The sequence below is a fragment of the Notolepis coatsorum genome (genome assembly GCF_963971535.1).
Source record: "Notolepis coatsorum genome assembly, chromosome: 6".
NCBI lineage: Eukaryota > Metazoa > Chordata > Actinopteri > Aulopiformes > Paralepididae > Notolepis > Notolepis coatsorum.
Window position 1 is genome coordinate 142,998,357 of NC_140170.1, and position 22,020 is coordinate 143,020,376.

The 22,020-nt window shown below is 43.8% G+C and overlaps 1 protein-coding gene across 1 annotated transcript in view; it reads left to right on the forward strand.

Moving 5' to 3' along the window:
* Nucleotides 1–7,369: 7,369 nt before the first annotated feature.
* LOC311229687 (caM kinase-like vesicle-associated protein) overlaps nt 7,370–22,020 on the forward strand; it is a gene marked incomplete at both ends in the record, with an annotated part of 36,800 nt that continues 22,149 nt past the window's right edge. The window contains 3 exons of the mRNA XM_084315762.1: nt 7,370–7,464; nt 8,087–8,218; nt 11,065–11,139. Of these exons, the coding sequence (XP_084171888.1) occupies nt 7,370–7,464; nt 8,087–8,218; nt 11,065–11,139 (302 nt within the window). The remainder of the gene's footprint in view (nt 7,465–8,086; nt 8,219–11,064; nt 11,140–22,020) is intronic.

A 22,020-nucleotide genomic window follows, 5' to 3' on the forward strand; every position in this document is an offset into this window, starting at 1 on the left:
TTGTGAGGCTGAACAACAGGACCAATTGACTATAGGCCTACATGTGCTTAACATCTTTTAAATAAACATAATTAAAAAAAAATAAAAAAAGATTATTTCTCTTTCTCCAATTTTCTGTTTTTCTCCCCGTCCCAATTTAGTCGCCGTGCCAATTCCCCCCTCCCCTACCTGGCTGCTGTATGCATGTTCTCCTACGAGTCGGTACAAGGGCGTCCAGAAGCTGACCGCGCGCTTCCTCCGATACGTGTGGCGACTGCCAGTGACGTCTTTTCACTTGGCAGCGAGGACTCTCATTGGTGCATGGGTATTTTATTTTGTCTTTAATGTTAGCTTGCAAACTCAAATACTGTCTTGGTAAGCCTCATAATGAATTGTTTGGGGAAAAAAAGAAAAACATTGTGATGTGTATCGTGTATCGCCGAAAGGTCAGAAAATATCGTGATATCATATTTAGGCCATATCGCCCAGCCCTAGTTTGCACTAAGTTAATACTTTGACAAATGGTGCCTATATTTTTCAGTCAGTTCGGTCTTTGTGTGCCAAACATTATTTAAAGCAAACCGCTGTAAACCATATTTTTTACCAAATAAATAAGAAGCATGTTTAAAGGTCCCATGTTTTGCTATTCCTTTCACTACTTGGGCAATGTTACACAATTCCTGTGAGTCTATGGAACACATCTGTAAGTTCTTTTTTCTTTTTAATTCATTGTTTTGTATTTCTAATCAAGTACTCTAAAGCAGCATTTTTCCACTTCAAGATTTCAAGGTGTTTTGGGCTCGCAAAGTGGTTTGAGTGACAGTCACCCACAGTCTGCACTGGCAGACAGAGAGAGACATAGAGAGATAGACAGGGAGACTAATTAATTTCGCCGCAGGGGGGCATAATCCCACGGGACAATGCATTGGTAAATTGTTTCAAATGAGAATATATACCCCCGTGAATATTATTGCACGGATCGGAATACGTGTGGGAGTGTGCGTGTGTACTATGATATTTTGCAACAGGTTGACGTGACGCGAGTGCCGACAGAGAGAGCAGAGAATGAGCGAGCGAGAGAGAGGGAGAGAGAGAGAGGGATACGGAGCATTTACACAGTGTCTGTAAATGTTCCGTATCCCTCTCTCTATCTCTCTCTCGCTCGCTCGTTCTCTGCTCTCTCTCTGTCGGCACCCGCGCCACGTCAACCCGGCGGCACGGTGGTGTAGTGGTTAACACTGTCGCCTCACAGCAAGAAGGTCCAGGGTTCGAATCCCGCTTGGGGACCAGGTTTCCATGGTGTCAGTTACCCAGGTGGGGTATCCCCCAGGCCTTTCTGTGTGGAGTTTGCATGTTCTCCCCGTGCTCGCAAGGGTTTCCCCCCCGATAAGATAAAACCCAATGGAAAAACATGCACAACAACAAGATCGCTAACGCTGTGGCGTCCTTGACGAAGACGGACAGGAGCACTTGGATTGGTCCCCTGGCGCGGCTCATGTTGTGCCTGTCTGCTCCCGGCTGCCCTTGGGGGGGAAGGACGACGGGATGGGTTAATCGCAGATACGAATTGCATGCATGCATCGCATGTGTGCCAATTGATGACCTCGGAGCAGGTCCTAAATTATATTATTATATTATAAATTATTATTATTATAACCCGTTTGAGGAAGTGTCAGTATTTCCACTCGCTCTGTTGTTGAGCGAATTGTTGATTGTGGGCGGTGACTACAACCAGTGCCTTATTCACGTCAGCAAGCGAGTCAAATCAGAATGGCTTAGTTCAGTGAGGGAGGATCTCGTGAACTCGAGACTGGACTGATGAGCCAAAATGAGAATTAGAGACACAGAACCCAACCCACAGAACCCCACATTGCTAGAAAACAATGCTAAACACTGGAAAAGGCTATTTATAAAGACATGGGACCTTTAAATCAGCAATGATTGCTCTTGCTGTACCAAAATCTCTCCTAGCTCTAACCGGTCACTGTCAAAATAATGTGCCAAACTGCATCATTCTTTCAGTTTTTGCATGACTACGTCCTTGAGAATAACTGAAAAGTTGGATTATTTTTAGGCTATATATCTTATGTATGGTATGTATGTGTGTGTGTGTGTTTCTGTATGTATGTGTGTGTGGTGTTTCTGTATGTGTCTGTGGTGTTTCTGTATGTGTGTATGTGTGTGTGGTGTTTCTGCATGTGTGTGTGGTGTTTCCGCATGTGTGTATGTGTGTGTGGTGTTTCTGCATGTGTGTATGTGTGTGTGTGTGTGTGGTGTTTCTGCATGTGTGTATTGTGTGTGTGTGGTGTTTCTGCATGTGTGTGTGTGGTGTTTCTGCATGTGTATGTGTGTGTGGTGTTTCTGTGTGTGTATGTGTGTGTGTCTGTGGTGTTTCTGTATGTGTGTATGTGTGTGTGGTGTTTCTGTATGTGTGTGTGGTGTTTCTGCATGTGTGTGTGTGTGGTGTTTCTGTATGTGTGTGTGTGGTGTTTCTGCATTTGTGTATGTGTCTGTGGTGTTTCTGTATGTGTGTATGTATGTGTGTGTGGTGTTTCTGTATATGTGTGTGGTGTTTCTGTATGTGTGTATGTGTGTGGTGTTTCTGCATGTGTGTATGTGGTGTTTCTGCATGTGTGTACAGTATGTGGTGTCTCTGCATGTGTGTGTGTGGTGTTTCTGTATGTATGTGTGTATGTGTGTGTGGTGTTTCTGCATGTGTGTGTGGTGTTTCTGCATGTGTGTATGTGGTTTTTCTGCATGTGTGTACAGTATGTGTGTACAGCTGACTCACTCAGAAGCAGCAGTCAGTGTGATCACACGGTGAGACTGACTTCTTGTTCGCTACACTAAGGCCATTATGGCCGTGTGTCATAAATCACAGGAATCATATATTTGAGATCGGAATTGATCGGCATTCTTTGGAACAAAAACAAAGATACCAATATATATATATATATTCACTATTCAGTAAATCTATATAGTATATCTGTCAATCAATGCATTTGAACACATTAATCACATGATTTTCTTCAGTTAAAGGGGAACTATTTAGCTATTTCTTTCACTATTTGGGCAATGTTACACTATTCCTGTGAGTCCTGTGAGTTCCCACTGTGGTTCAATGTCAAAGCTTTGGGGTCAAAAGGGGTAATTGCGTACATTGTCTTTGTTGCATTAAGGTTCATACAAGCACAATAGTCCTTCATCTGGTGTCTGTGAGACACACACACACACATTTATAATCTTTATTTATGTTCACATAAAGACAATGTTTAAAGGACACAAATATTATCAGTGCAATTGGACATTGTGGATTATTTTATTACATTCATGCCCAAATTGGCAATGGCAACCAAAGTTACACACACACATAGGATGATGAACCAGACAATTAGCATACAGCTCATGGGTACAGATAGCAGCGTCTTCTCCAAATTACGCGGCTGCCAATAATAGCTGACACTGAGAAATATCTTGCTAACTGTTTGGCTCTTCCCTTCGGAAGACCGGCCATCTGAAGGTCTCTAACACCCAACTTATGGACATGTCCCAGGCTTCCAAATATGAAGACTAAAAGTTTACAGTTGTAGCCCAGTTGTGATATGGTATGCTCTAACAGTTGATACTTCAACATTTTGGTTGTAAAGGCTTCATCTAGACTGTAGTCCAATGTACAGCCAACTTCTAGAATGAGAACCTCTCTGTTATTCGCATTAACAACAACAACATCGGGGGTGTTTGCTGAATTGAAGTGAATTGTCACTACACGTACACACACACACACACACACACACACACACACACACACACACACACACACACACACACACACACACACACACACACACACACACACACACACACACACACACACACACACACACAATACACATTCAGACAGACAAATTCACAACTTGATATCTAGTTCAGCTACCATATACAACTCTCATCTGTGTAATAGCACCACACACATACATACATACAGCCACACACACACACACACACACACACACACACACACACACACACACACACACACACACACACACACACACACACACACACAGTGACTCTTAATGGCTGCACTCAGTGATTCCCAACCTGGGGTCCGCGGACCTGGGGGTCCGCCAGGGGGCGCAGGGGGTCCGCCAGACCACAGATGATTTTTTTTTTTTCTTTTTTTTTTTTTAGTTTTTTTTTTATCATCAGAAGCATAAATAGTCTCTCCACTACAATAAAAAATAAAGATAAATAAATAAACATCTAGACATGATTTTTGAACGTTAACAGTAGGCTACCGGGTAGCCGCTAAAACGCGAATCAGTTGACTGTATCACTTTCTGTAGCTAGCCTAGCACGCTAGTTAACTTTCTCGGCTCGTCTGCAGTCAGCCGCCAGAGGCGAAAATGTGTGACAAACGAAAAGGAGATGACGGCAGCTCATCTGCAAAAAAAGTTAGGACCTACAGCAATCGCGAAAATTACATCACCATGGGCTTCACTGAGGGACCAGACAAACGACCTGAGTGTGTGATTTGTGGAGAAAAGTTGGCAAACTCGAGCCTGAAGCCCAGCAAGCTGAAGAGACATCAGGCGTCTAAGCACCCAGAAACCGTTGGGAAGGATCCAGACTTTTTTCGGAGGAAAGAACAGTCTCTCAAGGCGAACAAGCCTGTTGATTTTAGAGTAGCGTGGAGCAGGGGTGGCAGTGATTTACAGAAGGCTACCGAAGCCTCCTTTGAGTGTTCGCTTTTAATTGCAAAAGCAAAGAAACCGCACAATATTGGCGAGCAGCTCATCAAACCAGCCTGCATCAAAATGGTTTAGAAACTGTGCGGCCCACAGGTGGCGGATAAACTAAAATCAGTACCACTCTCGAACAATGTAGTGAAAGACCGAATTGATAAGATGTCAAGTGATTGCGAGCAGCAGCTGTCAGAAAAGCTTAGAAAGGGTCCATTTGCCATACAACTTGATGAAACTACAACTGTCGCAGACGAGGCTGTGCTCATCGTTTATGTGCAATATATTGAAAATGAGGATCTGAAGCAGGACATTCTCATGTCAGTCAACCTTACTACCACCACTCGAGGTGAGGATATTTATACTGCAGTGGATTCTTACTTCATTCAACATAAATGCAAACCGTTCACCATTAGGGCCTGATTTGAGAGGATGAATACAGGATTTGAATATTGGCCAAAATTTTTAAATACATATGGTGCAAGATTAGATTTGTTGATTGAAGGCACAAGTCAAAGAAGCATAGTGGGTCTAATTATGATGCATATGCCTGTGTATAAGCAGTTTGTTATTAAAATGACAAAAAAAAGGTATTAAACCCAGCTAGGACAGATTCTCTCTGCTACTGATTGGAATTTCCTGTCTCATATTTAGTTTAATTTGTTGCATTGATTTGTTCCATAAATGCAAACCGTTCACCATTAGGGACTGATTTGAGAGGATGAATACAGGATTTGAATATTGGCCAAACATTTTGAAATGCATATGGTGCAAGATGAGATTTGTTGATTGAAGGCACAAGTTAAAGAAGCATAGTGGGTCTAATTGTGATGCATATGCCTGTGTATAAGCAGTTTGTTATTAAAATGACAAAAAAAAGGTATTAAACCCAGCTAGGACAGATTCTCTCTGCTACTGATTGGAATTTCCTGTCTCATATTTAGTTTAATTTGTTGCATTGATTTGTTCCATAAATGCAAACCGTTCACCATTAGGGCCTGATTTGAGAGGATGAATACAGCATTTGAATATTGGCCAAACATTTTGAAATGCATATGGTGCAAGATGAGATTTGTTGATTGAAGGCACAAGTCAAAGAAGCATAGTGGGTCTAATTGTGATGCATATGCCTGTGTATAAGCAGTTTGTTATTAAAATGAAAAAAAAAAAGTATTTTATGGTATCTTATTAGGAGGGGGTCCGCGAATTTCATCAGAGATGTTTGGGGGTCCCTGGGGGGAAAAAGGTTGGGAACCACTGCACTAGAGTACAAAGCCGTTGTCATCATGGGCTCCCAGAACAATTAATTTGCCACCAGGTTGGGAGGCTCTATTCCCAACTGTATGTGGGGAGAAAAATACAGACTACTCTTCTCTCAAAAAACAACATGCCAATTAAACCAACCGTAAAACCTTTAATCCCAGGCAGTAAAGCTGGATTGCCCTGTTCTCCAATTTTACTCCACGCTGTTTGAGAGGGTGAGCGAGGCTGCGCCGCAATTAGCTGTAGTGTGGATGCAGATTTCATAAGGTGCTTTAATTAGTCTTTGAGTCCTAGGGTGCTTCATCCGTAATGGCCAGTTATAGTGCCTGATCGGAAATGCTTCACTTATTGCTCGGGTAGTGGATGGTTAGCTTTTTCTTCTACACACACACCCCTCCCTCCCCACGCAATCAAGTCTATTTGTGGCACGGTGATTGATTGAATGAACATTTTATTAACAGATTGCAGAATGGGTACAATACAGTACGGCTCAATAGAAAGACTTTCGGCTTGTTTACATCAGGGTCCCCCATTTTCAATTCATAATGAATTGTAAGTAAGGGTGCAATTAGCACCGTGCAATCCATTCGTTGTGGATCTAGCCCTATGTCTTTACAGTTGTTCTGTAAATCTGTAAAAGTTGAAATGCTAAGGCCTAAAGAGTAGGATGTAGCTTACCGTCCACTGCAGCCACAAAGCAACTGTCATAGCTGCTGCCAAAAGGAAATGTGTCTTTTTTAGTTTTTCAAATCTTTATTCTAGACAAATTATACGCGGGGTGACAGTCGCTCAGGAGGTAGAGCGGCCGTCTGGTAATCAGAAGGTTCCCGGTTTGATTCCAGCTCCTCCCGGCAGTGTGCCGAAGCATGGTTACATTAGCTATAGATCTTAGAGGAGGCAATGGTCTGAAACCCCATTATTTCCCACATTGACTTTTCCCATAGACACGAGCCAAGCCAGTGCACCCTGGCACTCCAAATAAGGTCATGTGCAATATTCACATACCTACCCTAGGTGATCTATAGGCTAGCCCGAGACATAGTGATATTGTGGCGAGTTATATGAAATCATTAGACAGATGGGGATTCAAAACCTACTGTATCAGCAGCTCTTCTTTCTTCTGTGTCTCTCTCTGCCTCTTTCCCTTTCTCTCCCTTTCTCCTCTCTCTTGTGCACCTTTGCCTTTAATTTAAATGTTAAGCACTGTTGATAATTGCATAATAATAATAATTTAATTCTTTTTTAAGCTTTTTTAATAATTTACTCTCTCTCTCTCTCTCTCTCTCTCTCTCTCTCTCTCTCTCTCTCTCTCTCTCTCTCTCTCTCTCTCTCTCTCTCTCTCTCTCTCTCTCTCTCTTTCTCTCTCTCTCAGGGCAGGAGTGGCCATGCCATTTGGCTGTTTAACTATCGGGGAGAAGAAGGATTACAATAATCCTTCCGAGGTGACAGATAAATATGACCTGGGACAGATCGTTAAATCGTGAGTATGCTGACAGCTCCTTGCTGGACGTCATATTCAGGCCTATCCCCTCTTTTATACATCTGCATGTAATGAAGGATGACCACTGGTTGTCCGGCCCAATGTTTGCTAAGGTGCTGTTAGTTCAATTAAATGAAGGGATTTTCTGTACACTTAAATCCATTTTTATTAAAGGGATAGTTCGGATCTTTGGAACTCCAGCTCTGTTTCCTACTTACCAATGATTTTGTTGATGGGTAGAGTCCATACTAGCTCCAGCTAGTTAGCTACAAACAAATGCAAAGTCAATGGGGTCAAGCTCCTGTTTGTACAAGCTGAAACTAACTGAAATCAACTTTGTGTGCACTGTGGACTACTGGGATGTTAGATCCCAATGTGAAAAACTGTGATTTTATATGTCTGCAGTCTGCACTTTATGTGCCTGTCTTTTTTCTGTTGTGAAGCACTTTGAGCTGCAGTCTCTGTATGAAAGGTGCTATACAAATACAGGTTATTATTATTATTATTATTATTATTATTATTATTATTATTATTATTATTATTATTATTATTATTATTATTATTATTATTATTATTATTATTATTATTATTATTATTATTATTATTTAACTCTTCCCTTCAGGGAGGAGTTCTGTGAGATATTCAGGGCCAAGGACAAATGTACCATGAAGATGTACACTTGTAAAAAGTTCCTGAAGAAGGATGGGAGGAAGATACGCAAAGCTGCCAAGAACGAGATCCTCATCTTGAAGATGTAAGTCGTGCTCTTCATCATGTTTCTCTCTCCCTATATACTGTAGCCTTGCATGTGATTAGTCCTCTGGGCAGGTTTTTAATCTTCATAAAATATACCTTTCGTTATATCGTTCTGTTCCTCTCATTCATCTTCTTAAAGAAATATATTTTCACAGTGGATGCACATTTTAAAAGAAGGGCAATTATGCTTTTTTTGTTTTTAAAGCCCCCATCCAATTTGACCACATGAATGTGTGTGTGTGTGTGTGTGTGTGTGTGTGTGTGTGTGTGTGTGTGTGTGTGTGTGTGTGTGTGTGTGTGTGTGTGTGTGTGTGTGTGTGTGTGTGTGTGTGTGTGTGCGTGCGTGCGTGCGTGCGTGCGTGCGTGCGTGCGTGCGTGCGTGCGTGTGTGTGTGTGCATACATCCTTGAACAACATAATGGTTTCTTAACTGAATATAGATCTGTTTTACTGTGTATTAACAAACACTACCAATGTAAACACACATTTTACAACCATAAGATACAGAAAATATAATTAAAAACTCCTAATTATCCTATTAGTTAATGCTTGTAGTTGTACCCCCACACAGCTCAGTCCATCGCCCAGAGAGTGACATGAACATGTCTCCATTCCTATATAGGTTGGTGGTGGGGCTTGTTTATATTTGGATTACATCCTGGGCCTTTAATGTAAAAGCAAAGTCGACTTCATTTTGCTCAGTAATCACACAGGAGTAGTATTGTTTATTTTTTATCAGCTTCTGGCAGCCACTTTCTCATTAAAAAGATTAAATAAATAAATCATTAGCACAACCTGGGCCTCATCAAACAACCTGTAACAGACAGCGGAGCACACAGAGAAGGGAGATGAAGAAGCCAGTGCACTTGGATGATGATGTGTCACTGCTTCATGAGAAGTATTTTTCATCACAATCAGCACCTGCTCCTGCTATCAGTCTTGCACTTAAATAAGTAAATAAATTGTATAATTGTTTATATGCAAAACATATATAAATACTAAGGTAAAATACAAGTATTTAAAAAACTGCAGGCTACTTAAGTACATGGTTCCCACGGGTCTTAAAATGTCTTACATTGTATAATGAAAATAAAAAATAAAAAGTCTTAAAACGGTCTTAAATATGATTTTGTAAAATAAAATATAAAAAATGTGGATTAGTAATTTACTTCATGTTGTGATAACCTTTCTGTATCTCGTTTAAATGTGCTTGGGTAAAATGGCTGGGATGCAAATTAAGCAGTATGGTAATAGCATCAGTCACCCCCCCCCCCCCCCCCCCCCCAACAATTCATAACTATGGAATTACTTCTTTCATAGTAATTTTCCTTCATACTTTGTGCCAGTATGGCTGTGAAATAGGTATTAAATTATATTCAACGTGGTGTTAAAAGGGTCTTAAAAACTCTAACATGTGCTATACTGTGTAGATAACATTCAGCCACTAGATGCTGCACTCTAGCACCAGCATGTCATGTGTCCTATCAGGTGCCTTCCACGTGGGGGAATGGCAAGTATAGTAGGGAGGGGATACATGCAACAAAACATTTGGTCCCACAAAAAATATTTTAAAAGGTCTGTGGATATATTATTATAATTCTTTTTTTTAATAATAATACAAATAAAAAAAAAGATTACTCTACATGAACATTTTATCTATAGCACATTTAACTTAACGTGCAGCAAGTACATTATTTGAGTAAAAATACTTTCTGTCCCTGCAACTGAATTCTTGGCACTACTGGGGTTTTGTTTTAAAGAGAGGGGGGGGGGGTTTAGGCAAGCATTACTGTTCCAGGTTGGGTGATGGCAGAGCCAAGCCCCCACGCTTTTACTGGCATATGACATTCAACACACAGTGACCCGTTAACCAGCACTTTGATATCTGCTTTTGAAGCATTAACTGTGCTCTCGGCACTCAGCTTCACTGGCTAAATTCACCGTGAAGTTTCCTAGCTGGTGCCGTCGTTATCAGAGTCACGGTCAACTGCTCTGTGCTGCCAGGGGCAGACATCTCATTCCACTGTTGGGGTGGGGGGCAATAAACAGAACAGTTTCTCAAGAGCACTTCCTGAAACGTTTGGCACTTTACCTATTTTCAGTCTCTCTCTCTCTCTCTCTCGCTCTCTCTCTCTCTCTCTCTCTCTCTCTCTCTCTCTCTCTCTCTCTCTCTCTCTCTCTCTCTCTCTCCTTTACAACTTGTCTTGCAGTGTTGAGCTCTCAATGTCTAAATGATGGTCAAAAGCATGACATGTGATGCCTTCATTGTTTACAGCTGGATAGTGGAGACAACAACAGATCAAATGAGTTGCTTAAAGCGATCAATAACTTATTGGCTGAGCAACAGAGAAGTCGGCACCCCAGTGACATTTACAGAGTTTCATTAAACAATTTCATCAATAAATTGCCAAGCGAAAGAGAAGTCGGCACTCCGACAAGAAGCACACTTACATATTTTACTTTGCTGTTGGGGTGACCTATTCATCTTGATACATTTTATCAAGATGAATAGGTCACTCCAACAGCAGGCGCACTTACAAGTCTGAAGACCAACACTTCAGAAAAAAGGCCTTATCATGTATCACAGCGGATGCAGGCTATATGACAAATGTGCAATATCGCATAAACCCTCTTATCTGTGGATGGGCACTTATTTAAAACAAGCACACTCAGGGTCGCCAGATTCTAATTGAATAGATTATGTTTACGATTCCTTTTTTTCCCAAGGATTTCGTCTTAGTGAATTATTCACGAGTGTTAGAGCTGTGTTGTGTATCCAAGTAAATGATGCAACATCCACCTCCCTCACTGTGCTCCCCCTGACCTCTCTTCCTGACTTCTACAGGGTGAAGCACCCCAACATTCTCCAGCTGGTGGATGTGTTTGAGACCAGGAAAGAGTACTTCCTCTTCCTTGAACTGTGAGTCGAGACGTCTGATGAGTGGATAGCGGCTTCTATCCCCTTGTCTTTGCAGCACTACTCTCAGTGTGTGTGTGTGTGTGTGTGTGTGTGTGTGTGTGTGTGTGTGTGTGTGTGTGTGTGTGTGTGTGTGTGTGTGTGTGTGTGTGTGTGTGTGTGTGTGTGTGTGTGTGTGTGTGTGTGTGTGTGTGTGTGTGTGTGTGTGTGTGTGTGTGTGTGCGTGCGTGCGTGCGTGCGTGCGTGCGTGCGCGCGCGTGTGTGTGTTGATTATGCACTCATGGGGAATGAGCAGTTGTAGCTCGAGGCCGTGTAGATGTGAGAGCAGCTCTGAACTTCACGTCTGCAGCCCTCATTTGGTATTCAGATAGGGTGGCTTGCTAGCTGCTCCACATTCTCATCATAGTGTGTTCTTGGGGAATTTGATGCATTTTTGTATACTGTAGTACAGCGGTTCTCAAACCGTTTAAAAAAATTTGTTATTTGGGGCGGCTACGTGGTGCAGTGGGCAAGGCGCTCACCACGAATACTGGAGACGCTGGGTTCGCCTGTTCGAGCCCAGCGATCCACATTGCTTTCAGTTTAGCTGGTCGTCCGTACTAATACACATTGCAGTATTAGGGGGTGGGAAACTGATGGGTGGGGATCGGGCATTGTGGACAGCGACTCCTACAGGTCGGTTGGTGCGCCTGCGCAGTAGAATCAGGAAGCGATGGGGGCGGCGCCCCTCCAAAGCACAGACCCCTGACGCTGAAAGATCGCGCCGCGCAGGTGAAAAAATGCGACTGCTGTTACTTCGAGTATCGGAGGGGACTCGTGCTTGTTATGTACCATGAGCCTGATCATTCCTGTGTCACTGGGCATGCAGGTGAGGGCTACTAATTAGCTAATTGCTGCTGATTGGTTACCTGCTGGCATGGTTAAAACCAGGCCTTCAGACACACATGCAGGTCTGTCTGTGGTTAGAGGGAGAGTTGTCACGTTCTTCCAATCCTTGTACTTTAGTTTATACCAGTATTCCTTGTTAGAGTAGCATTTTGAGTTTGAGCACGGGTTTTGGTGTTGGTTTGCACATAGGTTGCGTGCCTTTGAGCCAGGGTCGTAACAGTGCTATGTATGACTTAGTCCACATTGCAGCTGGCTTGTGGGAGGCAAGAAACAGCGTTCGAGACAGGGGAGGGTTGAATTGGATGATACGAAATTGGGATGGGAGAAAAATAGAAAATAGGAGAAAAAGTGGATAAAAAAAAATTAAAAATTATTTGTATGTTCTGGCAACATATTTTGGCTAAATATGCCTCGTTTTATAAATGTGTATTGATAACATAGTGCTGTAATTAAATTTTCTAACAAATATGCAACTATCAAGTTCAATAACGTGTACTTTTATTTTGATATTTCTTAATTTCACGTTGAAATTACGCGATACATTAAGTGTGGGGTCGCCAAAAAAATTCCTAAATAAAATGGGGTTGTGGTATAAAAAAGTTTGAGAACCCCTGATGCTATGTCGCTTGTCTCCTTGAGGAATACACCTGATTTGTGTGTTTGTTTGTGTCTGTATGTGTGTGTGTGTTTTGAAGGTCAGCCAATGACCTGCACTTCTTATTTAATTCAGTCAAATATCTATGATGCAACGTCAAGACCAAGGTCAAGAATGTAGCCAATGGTGTGTTGCCTATAGTGGGGACCAAGATGGTAATAAGTAAAGTAATAATATTACTTTTGAAATGGGTAAGGTGTAACAAGGAATATATCACTTAAATGTATATATATTTATATTTACAGCATATGGTAAATGGTGCATTTATATAGCACTTTTATCCAAAGCACTTTACAATTTTGTTCCTCACATTCACCCATTCAAGTTCAAGTTCAAGTTCTTTAATAGTTGTCATACAGAAGTACAGAATACTTTCATACAAAATGCTTCTTACTGTTACGCTCCAGAGACTGTGCTAGACAAGATAGTATCAAATAACATAATAACATAATATAGCATGAATTTAGAAGAAGAAAATGAGGTCACAGTGTTCGGTATAGACATATGTACAATGTTCTGAGTTACCATATAATATACAATACACAATACTATGCAGTGTACTAATGTACAGTACTATCTAGTGCAAAGCAGAAATGGGATGAGGTACAATTTTAGGTACAATTTACAGTAAGGTGTACGAGTTGTAGTGCAATCCTTCATCCATAAATATAAAGTGTGGGGAGTGGGTGCTACAGTGTGTTTGTTTAAAGTGGGTGTGTGCTATAAAGTGTGTGGAGTGGGTGCTACAGTGTGTTTGTTTAAAGTGAGTGTGTGCGTGTGGATGTGTGTGCTATGTGCGTTTGGTGGTTGTTGTTGTGTAGTGTTCATTCATTGTTCGTTTAGCAGCCTGATGGCCTGGGGATAGAAGCTACTTCTGAGTCTTTCTGTGCTCGCCTTGAGACTCCGGTATCGCTTGCCTGACCGCAGCAGTTCACTCACACATTCACACACCGACGGCGATGCAACCATGCAAGGTGACAACCTGCTCCTTGGGAGCAATTAGGGGTTAAGTGTCTTGCTCAAGGACACTTCAACACACTACCCGGAAGGACTGGGAATCAAACCGGGAACCTGCCACCTACAGTACCAGATGACCACTCTACCTCCTGAGCCACTGTCGCCGTCACATACAGTATATACATATATGTGTGTATGTATATATAATATATATATATTATATTATTATTATTATTGTATATATATATCCATATCTATCTGAATATACCTTCATATAATCCTACTATATACCTACGTATACACCTACATACATGGCCGCCTAGTTATAGTTGAAAGTGGGGGTGCAAGTATTTTTTTTATTCTTTTTTTTTTAAATTTTTATTTATTTATTTTTTGCAAGGGGTGGTTTGGAGGGGGTCCGGCACGACCCCCTCCACGGCAGATTTTTTTACATTTAATGAACACCTGTATGTGCAATTTCCTGCAATATAGAGCCTTCAATCTTGACCAAAATAAAGCTGCTCTTTTCACTATAAAACTCAGTTTATATTGCAGTATGATAGCTATAATAACTTCACTGCGAGGGCTCTTTTAGCTAACGCTAGCTAGGCACGTATGATAGCCAATTACTATTATAATAATAATAATAATAATAACAAAGCCCCTCCAGCCCCGTTCACATCCGCCGCACCAACAACAAGTAACAACAACAACTAATTGACGCTATCAATAGCCCCAGTGAGCGCGGCGGCTGAATGAATGAAAACTTTATTTAACAGATTGCAGAATGGGTAAAATACAGTACGGCTCAATACACACAATTGTTAAGGGGATGCAGACCAGAGAAAGACGTTTGTCTTGTTTACATCAGGGTCTGTGCTGCACCGAGTGAATCCACAGTCACTTGCTCCTCAATGGGAAACCAACCTAGATTTACCATGAAGGACTGGTTCTGGCCGAACCGTTCGTTATACAAGTATCACAGAGACATTACAAAGGTGCTCAGAGTTGCACGAGGGGTTCGCACAGAGATACGGGATGGTTTGAAAGCTCGGCGTTGCTAATAAATATTTTTTATATTTTTTTTATAAACTGCTCAAAGCGGCATTATTTCCGTCGTTGGGTGATCACAGCGCCTGCGCAGTGCGCACCATCCCGTATCTCTGGATTCACTCGGTTCAGCGCCGAGGCTCACCATACGAGAAATATTCAGTTTCAATCTGTTTGCGCATTTAGTATACAGTCACAGTGTTCGACTTACGTGATGATTTGCTCCATTTTAATGTAAACGCCGAAGAATAATCCTCACGAGTCACAATGTTATCCAATATCCAGCCTGAATTTCGAAAAAGGTTCGAAAAAGCCGCCTCCCCCAACATGTCGTATACGTCATGCCGACAAACGCCCGTGGGCACTGGATCAAACCATTAAAGTGGGGGGTCACACAATCTTTGGAAACTTAAAAACTTGCTATTAAGTGTCATTGCGTATTATTAATTTGATTGAAATTACGTAGTTATGGTTCGATAAGATTTATAAATTGGGGGGGGATATTTATATCATATGATATGATCAAAAAGTGAGGGAGCAAAAAGACAAGCTTGCTCCCCCAAGTTCAATAGTCCTAGAGCACCCGCATCTTCTGCTCCATTAAGTGGGCGCCTATGCCTACATATAACCCATAACTCTGTATGATACTGTAGCTGTGTAGCATGTACAACAATGCTGTATATAACATATATATATATATTTATTCTCACCGTATATATATATATCCACACCTGTCTGTAAATACCTGCACATAATCCTTTTACATATCTGTAGATACCGGCGGCTGGGTGGCGCAGCGGTCTAAGCGCTCGTCACCAACGCGAGAGACACCGGTATCGAATCCGGCTGTCAGCGTTGCCTCCGGCTTGGGCCGGCCGTCATACTGACTCAATTGGCAGAGTCAGCGGGAGGGAAGTCGATGGGTGGTAATCTGGTCGTTGTAAACAGCGACTCCTACAGGTCGGTCAGGGCGCCTGCACAGCAAGGACAGGAGATGGCGAGGGTAGTGTGAGCCTCCCACACGTTACACCTCGCCAATGAGAGTCCGCGCTGGCAGGTGAAAAGATGTGGCTGGCTGACCCCGCATGTATCGGAGGGGACATGTGATAGATTCGTCAACCCTCCCCACGACCGACCAGTGGGGGGCACATGCGAGCAACGATCAAGACGAGGGGGGGAATTGGCACGACTAAATTGGGATGGGAGAAAAACAGAAAAAAGAGGAGAAACATATCTGTAGATACTATATCTGTACATATCCCTTACCTACTCTTACTAGTTATGCTGCTGTACAGTATGCCTACGACCATACTGTCTTTATACCTGTATCATTGTACATATTATATTACAACTCTGTACATACATCTGATTAGCACTACACTACACTTTAATCACCTGTACATTGTATATTACTATCGCACCTTTTATTACTGTACATTTGAACTCTGGTTTGATGCCAAACTTTTCGTTACATCTGTACTTGTGCTGTATAATGACAATCGAATCGAATCTAACTTTGTTTGAGTAACGCACCCACTAAACACTGGTCCCAATGCTCAGGTTGAGAGCCACTGCTCTACTCACTGCAGTATTATAGGATGTCTTCAGTCTGCTCAGTGTTCTCCTAGATATTCAGCCCAAGAGGACAGGTTTACAGGTCGACATGTGCTGCTACAGCACAAGTGTTGCACCACTCTTATTGCCACTCTAGTTGCATGATTGAAAAGGAATGTCGGAATCTGTTAAGATGCTGAGACTCACATTCCTAAGCATCAACGATAGACCTAGCAGGTATATGCACAGAATGAAAGGCCAGGTGTGTCAATAATGATTAGAGAAAATTTACTTATACACAAGTGGCTCAGGAGGTAGAGTCGTCTGGTAATCAAAAGGTTCCCGGTTTGATTCTGCCTCCTCCTGACAGCATGTCGAAGTGTCCATGAGCACTTAACCCCTATAACTGCTCCCGATGAGCAGGTTGGCACCTTGCATGGTTTCCTCCGCTGTCGGTGTGTGAATGTGTGAATGTGAGGCATGAGTTGTAAAGCGCTTTGGATACACGCGCTATATAATTGCAGTCCATTTACACTGCATTTATACACACAGCACGGATTACCGGTGCCTTGTACAAATGTGTACCTAACGTAGACTTACAAATGGCAAATAAGAACATTCATTCATTCATTCAAACCTTTATTTAAAGTTATACAGACAACAACTTTAATAAACAAGATTACAAAATAATAAGAAAGAATAATCAGTTCAATAATCAACCATGGTTTAAAAAAGTTTTAAGATTATGAGAGTATGAGAGTATTGATCTCTAGGGTGTGTTGAAGATCATGCCATGTGTTTGGAGCACTGAAATTAAAAGCCAACTTTCCAAATTCAGAACTGACTCTGTGGGACCTGAAGCACAAGCCAGTCATTTGATTGGGTTAGATAGAGTGCAAAGTTCCAATCCACCATCGTTGTGATTTGAGATGGTAGTTTTCCAGTAAGGGTTTCATAGATAAACAAATACCAGTATTTATTACACCTCTCTGCCAGAGAAGACCAACCAACCTTATCGTACAGGGTGCAATGATGAGTACCATATCTATCACCAGTAATAAATCAGAATGATATATACCATAAATACCTGCACAGACACCCTGACCAATCACAGCTAAGACATTCGAGTGATGTCTATGAATGAATGATCCCTGATGCTGTATAGTGTATGTGCATGTCAGACATCTGTATGCTGTGGCTCGTGTGTCCGTGACAAGGGGATTGTGAATGGTAAATGGTGCGTTTATATAGCACTTTTATCCAAAGTGTAACTGAGGGGTACAATTCCCTGACTGTATTGATAAGTATGGTATCATTAAACCACTACCGCTTTATGTACTTTAATTACTGGCCATACAGTACACGATATCTAAGTATGATGAACACTTTCCCACATATGAAATCAGGTCCACACAAAGGTAATAGTCAAATATTTAATATATAGCAAAAGGTACATATAATAATTACTTATTACATTTATGATTTGAATTGAATGCTCTTGTAAGGCAAATGAGTACTTGTATGTAAATCAACACTGAATGTCCAATCTCTGGTTACACAGGAAGCAAGTATACAACCTGGCTCTTAAGGGATTATAGCGATGGTCACTTAATGATTATAGCTGGATAATATACTGAAGGGGTCCCGCCGGTTGTAAGCCAGTAGGGGGGGTAGGAGAGCCGTCGGCTGTATCCCGTCTGGTCAACGATTTCCAGGGAGAATTCAGGTACAGAAAACAGTGCCCGTGGAACCTTGATCCACAGATGAATACACTTGGGCACTCTTGTAGACGATAGCTGTAGCTGTCGCTGTCGGTCCACAACGAAGAAGAAGCGAGGCGACCTCAGTCTGGTCTGAGCGCCGTCTCACCTTGGCTCCTCTCGGGGTAAATCCAACACTCACCGGTGTTGGCGATTATCCGCTCCACAAATCAAAGCACCAAAGCAAATAGATATTCCATGCCGTATAGGGCTCAGCAGTCGTCGGGGTAGGTAATCCAATGTGCAGGTCCACTCGTCCTCGCCCAGAACTCCTCGGATGAAAGCACCACGCGTGGTCTGCCCAGCCTGGTTAAGACTCTAGATAACGCGAGGAAACGATGGGGGTGCTGCTCACTTTAGAACTCTAACCGAACGATGCACCATACATAATAGACTATTATTACTTAATAGAAATACGGTGCCAAACTCTGGCAATTCAGCTATTAATTCGCACGAGGTCTCACTGCTATTCTAAGGCCAAACAGGCCGTACTACACCGCACGCGGTATCGTGGGGTGAGGCTTCACGTCTTGTTACTTAGTTGGGTAGAAGGGTAAAGGACTAAGAGGAATTCTACATTTCTTGCGCCATATTTATATGCACAGTGGACAAGTAGTGCCGCTCTGCTTTCGGTAGCCGTATTCCTGCGCGGAGCTGAGGCTAGTAAAGGCATGTCTCGTCGGTACCTTTGAACTTGAACGCCAGGGGCTTGTCCCTGGCGCCTGGTCCTTTTGTCCAATAAGAGAATGAACTATTATGGGCTGTAGTAGAATAAAGGGATATTCAGTGTATATGTACAAGGAATATACAAGGGATATCAAACGATATACAAATACTATTAAATATATATCCATAAATAAATATATATATTCGGTTTAATCTGATCCTTCACAACAGCCGCCCCCTAATTAGTCCCACCTAATTAGCTGAGCAGAGACAGATTAACCGCACTGTCCACTACTCAATGTCCGCTGTAAGGGTCAGTCAACTCACAAAGTCATAGGGTCATGGTCGTCATCAATAGTATCAGGGAGCCTTGGCAGTTCTATTAGCCTCGCTACGGGACGGGTGTAAGTCCGTCCTTGGACGAGCACTTCAGCTGCTCGGACCTTTCCATCGGCACCGGTGATCACTTTGCTTACGCGGCCAGCCGGCCACATAGCTCTGGGTAGTGACTGGTCGATGATCATGACGACTGTTCCTTCTGTCAAATTGTCTCTCTCTTTTACCCACTTCTGGCGGGTCTGTAGAGACGGTAGGTAGTGGAGTAGGAAGCTGTTCCAGAACTTATCAGCCAGTACTTGACTGTACCTCCACATTCTTCGGCCATTCGCTTCTTCAGGCCTGTACATTGTCTGTGGTAGCGCGGGGTCCAGCCGCCCCATCAAGAGGGTGTTGGGGGTGACTGGGTCGACATCTGCTACATCACTTGAGACGTAACCGAGGGGCTTTGAGTTCAATACTCCCTCGATCTCCGTGAGGACTGTCATTAGGACTTCTTCCGCCACAGTCTGGGCCCCAAGCACGGCGTACAAGGCTGTCTTTATGGAACGTACTTCTCGTTCCCAGGTTCCACCGAAGTGAGGTGCGTTCGGGGGATTAAACTGGAAGTCAATCTGGGATGGAGCGAGGTGGGTCTTAAGTTCTGGGCCCATAGCTTGGAAGCTCTCTCTCAGCTCTCTTTCTCCGCCTTTGAAGTTTGTCCCGTGATCGGACAACAATGTAGACGGTTTTCCTTTCCGTGGTGTGAATCTTCGGAAGGCCATAAGGAATGAGTCTGTGCTCATGGTTGGAAGGAGTTCGATATGTATTGCTCTGGTGGTCATGCATTTGAATACAATACCCCACCGCTTCTCGGTTCCTCTTCCTCTCTTTATATACAGCGGGCCAAAACAGTCCATACCGGTGGAGTGGAAGGGCTTGTCGCCGAGTCGGAGGCGACAGGGAGGTAGGTCAGCCATCCGGGGTATACTGGGCTGCGCGCGCCACTTACGGCAGTCTAGACAGGTTCGCTGGAAGCGCCGCACTGCTTCTCTCCCTTGCAGTATCCAATAACGATGTCTGATCTCCGCGAAGACTCTCTCTGCCCCTGCGTGGTGCACATCCTCGTCGTATTTCTTTATGATCAGCTCTGTGACCTTGTGTCGGCTGTTCAAGACTATCGGGTACTTAACGTCATCCGGTAGGTCTGGGGCTCTCCGCAGACGACCACCCACTCTGATGAGATTATGGGCGTCGCTCTCGGGGGCCAGGTGAAGCAGTCTGCTGTCTGATGGGACGGGCTTTGCTCCCTGTAGACAAGCTAGCTCATCGGGGAACGAGTCTTTCTGGGCTCGTTGTAGTAGAAGGAGTTCTGCTTCTTCGTAGTCAGCTGCTGAAATGTCAGTTGTGGGCTGAACCTCTGGGTGGTGCCACAGAAATGTCTTTAGCTGCGCACTCTCTAGGGTGAGGCAATCATCTAGAACCGGGTCTGTGGGGACGAGTGTGTGTGTCAACCCACAGAACATAGGTTTCTTGTTCTCTGCCTCCTCTTTGCTCGCCTCCCGTGGGGTGGGTGTAGGCCACTCTTCTTCGGGGAGCTTGAGGAACTCTGGCCCGTCACTGTAGAGGTTGGGACGGGTGAGGTCATCCAGGGACATTCCCCGGGTGATGACGTCAGCTGGGTTGTGTTTGGTGTCCACATACCGCCAGCTGGTTACTTCTGTTAACTCTTGAATCTCGGTGACTCTGACTCCCACGAAGACCTTGTATCTGCACGAATCAGACCGGATCCATGTGAGTACGGTCGTGGAGTCTGACCACAAGATTGTTCTTTGCACCGGAATGGTGAGTTCACGTTGGATTAACGTGGCAAGCTGCGCTCCTGCTAGGGCTGCGCAGAGCTCTAGGCGCGGGATAGATTGTTGCTTGCGTGGGGCTATTCTTGAGCGAGCCAGGATGAAAGCAGTATGTATTTCTCCTCCCTCCTCTTGGGCACGCAAGTAAGCCACCGAACCGTAGGCTACTTCGGAGGCGTCGCTGAATACGTGCAGGTCGATCTTGCATGTCTCTGGCCTCACTGTGGGTGGGAAGTAGCTGCGGCGTATATTAACACCGGGGAGTGAGCGGAGTTCCGTCTCCCACTCTCTCCATGTGGATGCAAGGTGTTCGGGTATGGGATCGTCCCAGCCCTGGTCTTTGTCCCATAGCGCTCTTACAATCATCTTTGCCCTGGTGGTGTAAGGTAGAATACATCCCAACGGGTCATATTGTCTGGCGAGTGTTCTGTATACACTCCGTCTGGTGGTCGGTATTGCCGTCGACCTTCCCTGCTCCTTGATCAGGGGTTTGTGTCTATAATGGAGCGAGTCTGTTTTGAAGCGCCAGACTAGTCCTAGTGTCATTTCTTGGGCTTCTCCTGGGATGGTCGCCATCCAAGTATCGCTGCTCGCGGCCTTGTCCTCGGGGGAGAGGCGGCGCAGTACTTGCGGGTCGCTGCTGGCCCACTGCCTGAGATCAAAGCCGCCTTTGATCAGGGAGGCGCGGAGCTTGAGTAGGAGAGCCTCGGCTTCTTCTGGCGTCGAGACGCTTTGTAAACAGTTGTCCACGTAGAAACTATTTGTCACACTTTGTTGGACCTCTTCATCTGCTGCTGGGTCCTCTGCGACGTGCTTTTGCAGTGCAAACGTAGCACAGCATGGGCTGCATGTGGTTCCGAAAGGGAGGACTTCCCATTGATAGATGGTTGGGTGCTCATCTCCGATCCTCTCTCTCCATAGGAACCGCAGCAGGGGCTTGTCCTCCTCCACTAGCCTCACCTGCAGGAACATCCCTTTGATGTCGCCGCTGATAGCCACCTTGTCCTGGCGGAAGCGTAGTAGCACGCCTAGTAGGGAGGGGCCGAGTGTTGGGCCGGCCAAGAGTTCTTTATTCAGATTTTGTGATCCGATCTGGTAGCTGCAGTTAAACACAATGCGATCCTTGCCGTTGTGGTGGACCTTGTGGTGCGGCACGTACCATGATTCGGTTGTCTGATCGGCC